At 45.1% G+C, this 11845-nt stretch overlaps 2 protein-coding genes across 4 annotated transcripts in view; one reads left to right on the forward strand and one right to left on the reverse strand.

Annotated features, from left to right (window-relative positions):
• Window positions 1-2242, forward strand: part of LOC118092825 (uncharacterized) — a 37704-nt gene extending 35462 nt beyond the window's left edge. For both annotated transcript variants that reach the window (XM_035131411.2, XM_035131418.2), the window contains exon 17: window positions 97-2242. In XM_035131411.2, coding sequence (XP_034987302.1) covers window positions 97-160 — 64 coding nt within the window. In that variant the 3' untranslated portion in view covers window positions 161-2242. The remainder of the gene's footprint in view (window positions 1-96) is intronic.
• A 144-nt stretch (window positions 2243-2386) lies between these two features.
• On the reverse strand, window positions 2387-11449 carry LOC118092826 (uncharacterized). Of its 2 annotated transcripts, XM_035131420.2 has the most exons (5): window positions 11023-11449; window positions 5895-6917; window positions 4719-4897; window positions 3819-3953; window positions 2387-3167 (listed from the first exon to the last, which is right to left on the reverse strand). In XM_035131420.2, exons 2-5 carry the CDS (start codon window positions 6379-6381, stop codon window positions 2781-2783), a joined length of 1188 nt encoding a protein of 395 aa, XP_034987311.2. In that variant the 5' UTR covers window positions 6382-6917; window positions 11023-11449; the 3' UTR covers window positions 2387-2780. The 2 variants fall into 2 exon arrangements, with proteins under 2 accessions (XP_034987311.2, XP_034987312.2); XM_035131421.2 differs by lacking the exon at window positions 3819-3953.
• Between the last annotated feature and the right edge of the window lie 396 nt (window positions 11450-11845).

Consider the following 11845-nt stretch of genomic DNA (forward strand, 5'->3'; position numbering starts at 1 on the left):
CCTCGCTTCCCTGTCCAATTAAACAAATAAAAGCCATGCCACTTTCCTTTAACTTATTTCCTGTGGTCTGTGTCTCTCTCTTCCCCCCCCCCCCAGACGGCCTCAGAATTATACCACCATTGAGCTGAATGACCGCTGTGAGTTTATGGCAGACTTCTGACTCTCGTGGGAACAGCCTTCACCAGGAAAAGGCTATTTCTGTAACTGGTGAGAAGCAGCAAAAACCTCTGAAAAGCAGCTGTGCTGGTTGTCCAGCATTTGCACACACGGACCAAGAATGTAACATTGGACGTTTGAAAAGCCCTGGGTTTATTTATTGTTGTTTGTTTACTTCCCATCCTTACTGAGAGATCCATGAAACTTGTGTTTCCAGGACATTTTCTGCTTTGTCTCCCCACTGCTCTTGAGTATCTGGTGGGGGGGGGGAGTTTTGCAGATTTTCATAGTGAACAGCCTTGATTTTGCTTTGTTTTGTGTATGCAGGATTATAATTCTCTTCCAGCAGTGGCTGGTCCCCATTAGGACTGGTAGGGCAGAAGGTAGGGAGGGCCAACAGTAGGTGGCGCTAGAACCAATGGCATCTTCTGTTTAAAAAGACCAATGATCAGGTGCTGTGAAAGGCATCTGCCAAGAACCTGGAGTGCTGCTGCCAGTCAAGAGTAGAAACTACTGGGCTAGATGGGCAGAGAGTTTGATTTCGTATATGGCAAGGGCTGTAGGTCAGTGGTAGAGCACATCTTAGCATGCAGAAGGTCCCAGGTTCAATCCCTGGCATCTCCAGTTAGGGTTGGGTGTGAGACCCCTGCCTGAAATCCTGGAGTGTCACTGCCTGCCAGTGTAGACAGTAGTGAGCTAGATGGCCTAATGATCTGTCTTGATAGGCAGCTTCCCATGGCTGAGGCAGAGGCAAAAAATCCTTAGGAAAGAGTTTTATCTGTTGCAACATTTCATTCTCCCCTAGAAGCAAACCAAAGACACTGGGCACCAAATGAATCTCTCCTCCATCCCTTTTCTTTACGTCCGTAATTCCCTCCTCTGTATAGGCCCCTTTTGAGCCACTAGTTTGCACCAGTGTTTTCCTGTTTGTTTGTTACTATCTTAAAGATTTTATACGGTGCTTGCATTGGCACATGGGACTGGAGAAAGGGTCCTGTGTTTTGATCAGCTACTGCCCTCTGCTGGTCACCCCCCACTACAGCACCTGGTGTTTATTATGCTGCAGAAACATTATGCTGGTTCAGCAACGACTGACTTCACTGATAAGCCTTTCTGTACTGCAATGGCCACATTTTTGGACCTACGGGCGCATTTACAAACCACAGAAACCATTGTTGTGGGCATTACAACCAAGCTTACACGACCAGTCTATGGGCTACAAAAGAACACTTCTTCCCATAATAATTTGGGCAGAGCAGGGGATTGTTTGGGTGCCAGGGTCCCAGTGGCACCCTGTTCTACATGCTTGGGCATCATGCATACAAAGAGCAAGTGCTGCTCTTTATTATTTGTGTTGTCCCTACATCAGCTTGGGGTGGGGGCAAATAGAATGTACCAGTGTTTTTAGTACCATGCTACCAGAGTTCGCCCAACTGCATAGGCTCCCATTTAGGGCAGAGGTAGTGTTATGTGGTGCCCCATAGATATTGTGCTCAGGTTAATTGTGTATAAGACTGTAGCCTTACATGCACTTTTGACACATGTGGATTTGTTTTGTGGCATTTTACTACACACCTATGGTCCATGCGGTCACGAAGAGTCGGACACGACTAAACGACTAAACAACAACAACAACTACACACCTATGATGCAGTGGTATTTGGCTTTGGGCAGTAAAAACCTGTCTTAAGTTTTTTTGTGCTGTTTTATTAAGGTGAAGAAGCCTTAGACAAAAACGTGTGCCTTTTTGCTTAAGGGCACAATAAGTTGCAGTATGTTGACAAGAGCAAGGGGAAAGTGGGATTCCTGTTGTGTTTCCAAGAATGCAGGTAAGTACAGAATGGCTTCCCAAGAAAAACCTGGTTAAAAACAGAAGTCTGAAATGTGAAGACAATCCAAACACACATTGTTGGAGGTGCAATGAAACCAAAACAGGTGTATTTACATTTCTGCACTGTGCAAAAACAAAACCTCTCTGTATAACAATTATGAACATTATCATTTTATGTATGTTTTGATCCAAACTTATAAACACTGTTCCACAACTTGCAGCCAAATCTTCATGTATTTTCTGCAATGGTAATTAGATATTTTCCCATGTTGGTTTTTTTTTAATCTAATTTAATACTCACTGTAATCTGTCTTCACTTTTTGATTTATTGCAATGCGAACTTTATATTTAAAAATAGTAATTTTTTAAAAAGAACAAATTATGAAAACAAGGCACACATGTGTAAATAGAAAATTTTATTCTGAACACGGTTGCACAGGGCCTTGATACAGGTCATAAGGAACAAGGTACTCCCCAACCAATCCTGTGCGAGGTATCTCATATCTCACAAAGAATTGGGACATAGCTCATCCTCAGCCTTTGCCAGCATGATGCCCTATGCTGGCTGTGACTGATTGTCCTAAACACCTGGAGGGCACCAGGTATGCAAAGGCTGTTCTAACCCCATTTACTTTGCAACCGCCCCTGCCATAGGAGCTTGACTTGCAGGATTTAGTGTGTGTGTTTTACTAGAACCTGCAGATCTACTAACTGGAGCCAGGTGCAAAAGACATACACTTAGAACATAAAACAGCTCAATCTTTACCCCCACTGCCATCCCCATAGTCCTTGGTCAGATAAGCTCCATCTTGAACTGGCTGAAGCTTGGCAAGGGTGGCGAGGGGTCAGCCACGCTGTAAGGAGTACAGGGGGCATGGGCAGGGACTGCCCCGTGGCCAACAGTGGAGCTGAGCTGCTGCAGTGTGATGAGAAGCTCCTGTTGGAAGCGCTGCTGCTGCTCCTGTTGGCGCTCCAGTCGGCACTGGCGCTCCAGCACCATATGCACAGCCTGCGCAAGCTTCTGGACCTCAGTGTGCACTGTATCCAGTTTCTCTGCAAGTGGCTGAGAGTTGGCAGCAGGGACCAAGGAGGTAGTCATCTGAGCTCCCCACTGAGCATTCTGATGAACTGGAGGGTAGGTGGGGTTAAATGTACAAGTCTGAGTACTGGCATCTTTAGTCTAGAAAGGGGAGGGGGAATCCAAAAAGAAGAAGAAATGGCAGGATCATCAAACAGAGATTCTCTTCTTCAATTAAAGACTCTAGCTCAGGAGTCACAAACATCACAGGTGCCAGGATGCCTCCTCTGGCGTTTGCAGCAGGTCTTCATAAATATCCCCTCCGAAATCCACCAAGCACCAGGGATTGTTTGCACCGTCTCAGCTTCTCCTATTTTGAACATGTCCCCTTAAAATATGTCAATATTTCATTGGATGCCTGGGTTGGCATCTTACCCTCTGTTCAGAGAGGTGCAAGGAGTTTCTCTCTGCGAGGGGAGAGGGAGAGCACGCCCACACCATTTTGTGGCCCTGTCTCTGTCTCTTCCCTTTTAGATGATGTGGCAATTACCCAATGCCCTCACAGCAGCTATTTTGTGGCTGGTGCCCATGGCACTTCCTCAAAATTCCAAGCATTCCCTAAAAAGTCAGTGTCCCCCTGCCCTAACTCTTCCCCAACTGGGTTCTGAAGTTCTTACGGACTCTCTTGCCACCTCAATGCACACAATCCTTCAAATCCCACCCCCCAAAAAAACAATGAACCTCCTTTTTCTTGGGAGCCTTTTCTCTTTCTGACATGTATCTATTAAAGCATGCAAACTCCACATCACTTACATGTGCAGAGCAGCCAGAAGATGCTATCGGGACAGGAGTTGTCTCCCTGGAAGGATGGCCAGTTGGCTGCACCCTCACCATGAAGGGCAAACCGGGTGTAGAACCAGATGAATTCTGCCCGTTCTGTACATTTGCCTAACAGACAAGGAAGAAGGCTCAGTTTCAGCTTAAGAACTGTACTTCCAGAAGATGAAAAAAGTGCAGATGGGGAACCTTTCATTCAGTTTGACGGCCACATTCCCTTCTGGGAGCAAACTACATCCCAGCCATGCAAAAGGCAAGAGGGTCGTCTCCAGTAACTTAGGGTCGTTACTTTCAATATGTCTACTCTGAGTAACACTTGGCTAGATACAATGCAGAGGTTTGGCACTCGTGTAGCACATCTCTTCATCCTGCACCCACCCTATGTATATTTTGCTCTAGGAGGCTTGGTCTTGTCAGAATTGAGTATACAAGTTCCAGAGTTAACCCCAAAAACATTATTTCTGAATAAATAAAATTAAAAAAGTGTTCAGTAGCACCTTAGAGACCAACTAAGTTTGTTCTGGGTATAAGCTTTCATGTGCATGCACACTTTGACTGCGTCAGACCAACACAGCTACCTGCATTATTTCTGGTAAATGAGCCACCATAGCCACTAGAGGGGTGTGAAAATTTGTGTCCCAGGCTTCTTAGACTGGTCTACTCATGCGCTATCTGAATCCAAAGGGTTGCATTGGTTCCTACATGTGGAAGAAAAATCATCTCTCATACCCCACTGAAGGACACCAGACCCATCCTTTCTACTGCTCTAGAGGTTGCATGAAACTACTCAAGAATAATAGGGCTAGGATTCTATTCTGGGCTTCCAATCATGCTCACATCTGTCCCTCCCTCCCTCCCTCTCTGTGCCCTTCCCACCTTTTTATGGAGATGGATGGCACGGCCTACGATCTTCCTCTTCACAATCAAGGCAGGATTCCGGGCAGGTGGCAGAAAGGCCTTCCCTTTGCCATTCAGATTATGCTGAGGAACTGCAGGTGCAAATGGAGTCAAGCAGCTGGGCGACACAGAAGGTTTTGGCCCTGGGCAGTTGTCACCTGGAAGAGAAAAAGAGAAAGAAGGTGCCTCAGTGTCATCCCAACAGAGAAAAGCAGGGTAGCGAACCAATATGGTGCCTCCCAGATGTGCTGATGGGGAAACATGGCTAGGAACATGTGATACCATTGCTAAACATCTGCACTGGCTGCTCATCTGCTGCCAAGCCAGGATTAGGGTCCTTGTATTGATTTACAAAGCCCTGAACAACTTAGGTCCAGGGTACGTTAGGGACGGCCTGAACCCTCAGATTGATCACTGAGATCATCTGCAGGTGTGTTGATGGTTGTCTCCCAAGTTGGTGAGGCTCATTTGACATCAACACGAAACAGAGCTTTCAGTGTTGTCAGTCCAGTGCTATGGAATACTCTGTCCATGGAGATTTGGCAGCTGCCTTCTGTTTCAACTTTTAAACACCTGAAAACTTTTATCTCCCTCCAAGCCTATGCAGACAATTAAGAATGCATCTTCCCATAATTGTAAATTGATTTATTTATTTTTAATGTGTTCCTTAGTGCTGTCAATCACATTGGATTCAGTCAGTGCTGATTAGCCGATGGGCACTGACAGGAAGCCGTGCTTGCAAAGAAATTTGCAGCAAAGTCTGTACTTGCCCCCACACCAATGTTCACATACAACAAGTGTGGGGCAAGTGGGAGCAGTTTCTGAAGAACCGCCTCATGTGCCAAATTGGGACATGCCAGGACGAATTAGGCCCATAGGTTTGGTGTTCCCCCATTGCTGCCTTAAGCCCTGGCCGTTAAGGGCTTCATAGGTCACATGGCACTCAGAACTAAACTTGAAGCTATTACCCCTTAGAAGTGCTACCAAACTGTCACTCACCCTCCAGCCCAGAAACCCATAGAAAGTGGACCCCTGACAGCCTGCACTTGCAGAGGGTGGTTGCTGTGAGCAAAGGTTGTGGGAGTTTAATTCTTAAACAGGCCTCAAGCAGAGGCCAGCAGCAAACGTGAACAAAGAGGCTGTGCAAAGCTTTACCCATATTCTGGCTCAGTTGAGATCCACTGGAGAGGCCCTCATGGGAGGCCCTCTGCTTCCCAAACTGCCCTCCATCCTTGCTCAAGGAAGTCACGCTAATTATTTTGATGTGCTCCTCGCCGTCACAATGGCCGTTACAAGGTGGCACCTCATAGCTTGGGCCAACTCCTGCCACAGAGCCAGCAGCCTCTCTCTGCCCATGGTGCTCAGTCTCGTTTTCCTGGAGTAACTTCCAGAGCTGGTTGTCCTCCCAGCCAGCTTGGTCCGCAAGAGTCTTCCTGCTTCCATTCTCGAGAGCAGGTTGCAGAAAAGAGACAGGCGGGGGCTGGCTGGGCTCAACGTTCTTGCGCTTAAGGAACAGGTAGATGGCTTGCGGGGTGACCCGGATGTTGTCCAGCTCCAGCACCTTTTTGATCTTGCGGAAACTCAAGCCGGCTTTGCGCAGCTCCACAATCCGTTTCTTGGCATGGTCGTCTAAGCGACCCATGGTGGGGCCAAGGACTTTGGCCTCTTCCTTTAGTGAAATAGACAGTGGCTACATTCCAGAAGAATACGCCGTTTTCAAGCTAGGGTGCGCTAACAGCCAACAGAGACCTTGATGTGGATGCTGCTAGATTAGCAAGTCAAACAGGCAAAATGGAGCTGGGAAAACAATCAGTGTTCCTTCCAAGGTCAAATGGTCACGATCACTGTTGCACCGTCCTATAGAAAGCCACTGCAAAGGTAAAATCCATTCTGAAATCCAGCAGAGATCACCAGCTCCTGAGCTGGCCAATGGCCTTTTCCATGGAACAAACACTTGTGTATTTTTGGATTTATATCTCCTCTTTAGAAGATGGGCAGGAAGTTAAAATATATATATCCTTTTTCTGTAGCAAAGGATGACTCCAATAACCCTTTGGGCAGGAGTTAACAGCATCAGTCTAACCCTGTCCACTCAATGCCCACACAAGAAGAGAAGCCATGCTGGGAAAATCCCTCTCTGATTTCTTGCAATTTTCTGTTTCTGTAGGAGAACTTCGTCTGGAAGAGAAAAAAACAAACAAGGATTGAATAAAATTGTTCTCATTAAGACAAGAAGGAGAGAGGGAGAGAAAAAGAGAGAATAGAGCTCATTTGGTGGCTGCTTCTGAACACCTAGATCAGGCATCCCCAAACTTCGGCTCTCTAGAATGTTTTGGACTACAATTCCCATCATCCCTGACCACTGGTCCTGTTAGCTAGCAATCATGAGAGTTGTAGGCCAAAACATCTGGAGGGCTGCAGTTTGGGGATGCCTGACCTAGATGGACCATCTGGCTGTGAGGATTAGGTAGCTTCCTAACTTCAGGTTTCCCCTATGATCACACAAACCAGGGTAGTACACTGTGGCCTTCCAGGTGGTGTTGGATCACAACTTCCACCATCCCCAACTGTTGGCCATGCTGGTGAAGCTGATGGGAGTTGGGAGCCCAATGACACTGGTCTTATTGCATACATTTGTTTCTAACATCTGTTGATTTTAACGATTTGATCATTTTATTATGTCTTCTGTTTTTGTTGCTATTTTATACCGTTTTATGGAAAGTACTTAGGGATTTTATTTCAAATTGAGTGAATATAAATGCTGCTAAATAAATAAAATGCCTCTGGAGGGCCACACTGTTAGCCAGCCCCACAACACTTAAACAAATTCCAAGGACAAAGTGACAGTATTACAGGATAAGCAGTTGTGCACAGGCTCTTATCAAAAGCACTGTGAATTATTTACTGTAGCAGGGCCTGGGGGCTCAGATGCCAGCAAAGTTAAATCAAACAAGGTTGACCACCAAGTGGAACAGAGGCATGCTCTGCCCCAGATCTTGACATGAGACAAACTACCTACTGTGTTTCTCCGAAAATAAGACACTGTCTCATATTTATTTTTCCTCAAAAAAAAAACTCACTATGGCTTATTTTCAGGGAATGTCTTATATTCCTTGAATGCTTAAAAATCCTGCTATGGCTTATTTTATGGCTATGTCTTCTTTTAGGAGAAACGGGGTACACCCCAGTTCGGGGGGTGGGGTGGACAGGACTTTTCTTAAACTAAGGGCCTCATTCCCATCTGGGCAGGGGCTTCATGCCAGTCATGGGTGGGGGCAGAAGCGGGCAGAGTAACGAATGCAGATTTTACATTTTGTTATAAGAATTTTGAGGTCATATATATATATAATAATTGTTCATAAAACATGTACATGAATGTACAGAAACATGTCTGAAGCAGCACAGGAAAACAGGCCTGACTGACACCATTTTGACTCTCTCTGACCAGGTGTTCCTCTGCAAGGAAGAAGTGGGGTGGGGGGAACCTTCTCATTGTCTCAGGAATTAAAGTGATAATCCCTGGCATCCTGATACCTGACTGCCAGACAAAAGGGTGTGATTAACTTGGCTGGGAAACAGGGAAATGTAAATATCTCTCAATTTTGTTGATTAGGTTTTGGGGGCAGGGGGCAGGGTCCAGGATGCTCAGATTACTGCCACCAGACCTCCCCTTTCATGATGTACCTATGATGAATCTAGGGAGAGGGGTCTTGGGCTACACCCCTTCTGTGACATATGGATGATGCTTCTGGGGGGTGGGCTGAAACCAATTTCAAATCTCTTTTTAAGGACAAGACATCTTTGTTTGGGGTTCCTTCCTTGTTCTCCTGTGTGAGAGGAAGGACCCTGTTGCAACAGCAAAAATAAAAGTGCCTTGCTTCGCACGTCCTGGTTTGGTCTCTGTTATTTGGTGGGCAGGAGACGCTTAAACTTTGTCTGCTTGCCAGGATACCTGGACTCTTCCTGGGTCAAGGATCCACTTAATTCTAGGGCCGTGTAGCTCTGCAAAATTTTTACAACAATTTACAGAGTAGACTAGTTTCTACAGCCCTCCTCTATTTTTCATCCAGCCAACAAGAAGCAGTATCACAGATATTGACACATTCCAGTCAGGGGAAAAAAAACCCAAAACACTCCCAAGACAGCCAGGAATGAAGTAGGGTTGGTGAGAGGCATGGTTAGAGGGAGGTATATGGGGCCACATAGAGAGGCCTGGAGGGCCACATTTCCCTCGTTGCTTAACAACATCCTACACACCATTTCTAGAACATTTTGTCTACATAGTGTCTTCGGAAACAAAGCCTTGCCTCTATGGTTCTCTGCCCTGTTAGGAGGACATTCAAGGAAACGTGTGAATTGTTACTCATGTTGCCACAACAAGCTTTCAAAGTTAGAGAATGTTTTGAAATTCGAGGACACACACACACACACACACCTAGCAAGCCAAGGTAGGCCAAAAGCCAGGCCTGTACAGACACTTTGCAAACAGTACACACTGTACAGAATCCATGGGTTATTTGCCCTAGCAGTGAATTGTGATGTTGCAATGGTCTCTTTTGAACCGATTCATGACAGTGGGAGTATTTCCACAGGATCAGAGTCCACCTAATTATAGGGCATTACAACCTTTCAGAGAAGCTTTAACCTAAAGACAATGTTGGTTATCCCAGGAAATAAAGCAAAATACCACCTGAGCTCTTTGACTTACAATTTAGAGGAGGCACAGAAATTTTCCTTTTACAATGAAGGTTTATGGGTAGAGAGAAAAATCTAGGAAGCTTCCACCTGGGTCAAGGAACTGGTTGCTGTGTTATTTTAGGACATGCATAGGCAAACTTGCCCCTCCAGATGTTTTGGGACTACAACTCCCATCATCCCTGACCACTGGACCTGTTAGCTAGGGATTATGATCAAGGTGTCTTCCCTGCCAGGCAAACAATAAATATGAACCATCTACTGTGCAGTGGTCTAATGTCTTTAACGTCCTTGCAACATCTGAGTGCACTTTCTATGAACATCAACTTCATTTCAAGACATATCTGGATGGCACATATTGATCTATATGTACAAACTAAGATGACTGTATTGATGTTTAAATGTATTATTAATGGCAGAATTTTTCTTTTTCCTTTATACCCTAGATTAGGATGAACAAGCAGCTAAAGTCCTTATAATGTTCAAACCGTTGCCTATCTAGTGGAATGTTACCAGGAGACATAATATTCCTTTTCTAACTGCAGTGGGTTGGCTTGTTAAACACAGCAGTTTAAATACTACACTAAGAAAACAGAAGGTTTTACTGTTAGGCAACACTTATTAAAGAGTTATACAACATATAAGAAGCTACACTTAGAATCCCTGAAGCTGTCATTTGTTAGGCGTATAACACACAATCCTATTTCTCCTAAACTGGCTTCTTGCCCGAGGGTACATAATCATCAGGGATTACAAGTTCTGCTGTGTTATTTACCTTGAAAGCTAAGAAAAATCTGTGGAAGGAACTGTACGATCTGTATGTCTTCCTATATTTTGATAATCAAGCCCAACTAAAAGGTCACAATGAGATGCACAATATATTTTGAGTTCATCAGAGCACCTCACCAAGCAAAATGTGAAGCAAAATAAATAAAGTGGGCAGGAAGAGAATGTTAGGGTTTTAGGCTGCAATCCTTAAACATGTTTAACCTGGAAGAAAGTCCCATTTAACTCAGAGGGAGATATTTCTGAGTAGACGTACCTAGGATTACATTAACACACTGCCAAGGAGGTGCACTCCATTGTCTTTTGGGACAGACGGATGCCAACAAAAATAACTATTCCGTTTTCTAGCTGGCATGCAAGTTACATAAGTAAGACTAAATGTGTGTGTGCTTTATTTTCCAGCCAGGTGAAAAATTTTCATTGTTATTTCTGTTTCTATTTATACCCCGACATTAAAGTTCGAATCTTTCCGAGAGAGCTCTTTTATTACTTGGGATTTGTAAACTAAGAAGAATTAACCGCACAATTATGCATGCCCAGTCAAAAGTAAACCCCGTCGAGTTCAATGGGGTTTACACCAGGTAAGCAGACAAGAGAATTATAGCCTAAAAGGTTTTGATTAATTCGGGGGAAACTTCCTCGCTCCTTTGTAGATGTTTATCGCTAACATTTACCATTGATACCAAAGGTATTACCCGGGGGTTCCTTTTAGTTTGTTTGGTGATGGACAAAAAACAAAACAAAAACCTACTCGCGATTTTTGCACAATTTAATAACAAACGACGAGAGCAATGAGACAAACCTGCTAAAATACAAAGCGTCCTTCACAAAATCTTGACCGAAGAGGCGATCTCCATGCCACCCAGGTGTGCAAAGCTATCCTCTGCACGCTTAACCATATGTTATTCCCGCGCGGATCTCATCCTCTAAATTGGTCGGTGTAAAGTTGCAATCTTCATAGCCTCCTTCTGTTCAAAACTGTTCCGGCTGCTTCATAAGGGATCGCGCTGCTGATAAGAGGAGAAACGCCGCTCCGCCAACTCAAATGCTCTTTTCTGCACTTCTCCAACCCCAAGTGCTTCGCTTCGGTTTTGCATAGCCTGGACTAAGCAGCAGCAGAAGCAGCAACGCTCCAAACTTACGCCGCCCTTCTCCCCAACTCTGCACAGTCCTGGTGCTGCTGACGAGGCTTCAGCAGCTGTTCGAAAATCTCCAGCCTTCTTTGTTTGATTGGGGGAAAGCCAAACTTCGCAAAGGCTTCTGGGAACAAGGTTTGAGTACTTTAGAGGAAGGAGGAGCCCAGCTGTAACCCTTTCAGGGAAAGGGGTCAAGGGGAGAAGCTGCTTAACCCTTGCAGGAGAAGAACCGCCTTCCTTCAAGGTTTATGTAGGATAAACGTTTGCTAATGTTTGTTTGTTTGTTTGTTTGTTTGTTTAGGCAAGTCTACCCAGACATTCTTGAAGCTGCGAACATGAGTTTGACCAAACTGCGGGAGGCAGTGCAAGACAGGAGTGCCTGGCGTGCTATGGTCCATGGGGTCACGAAGAGTCGGACACGACTAAACGACTAAACAACAACAACAACAACCCAGACATACAATTTTATTGCTCTATTATTATACAGTT

Source organism: Zootoca vivipara, chromosome 14 (genome assembly GCF_963506605.1).
Source record: "Zootoca vivipara chromosome 14, rZooViv1.1, whole genome shotgun sequence".
Lineage (NCBI taxonomy): Eukaryota > Metazoa > Chordata > Lepidosauria > Squamata > Lacertidae > Zootoca > Zootoca vivipara.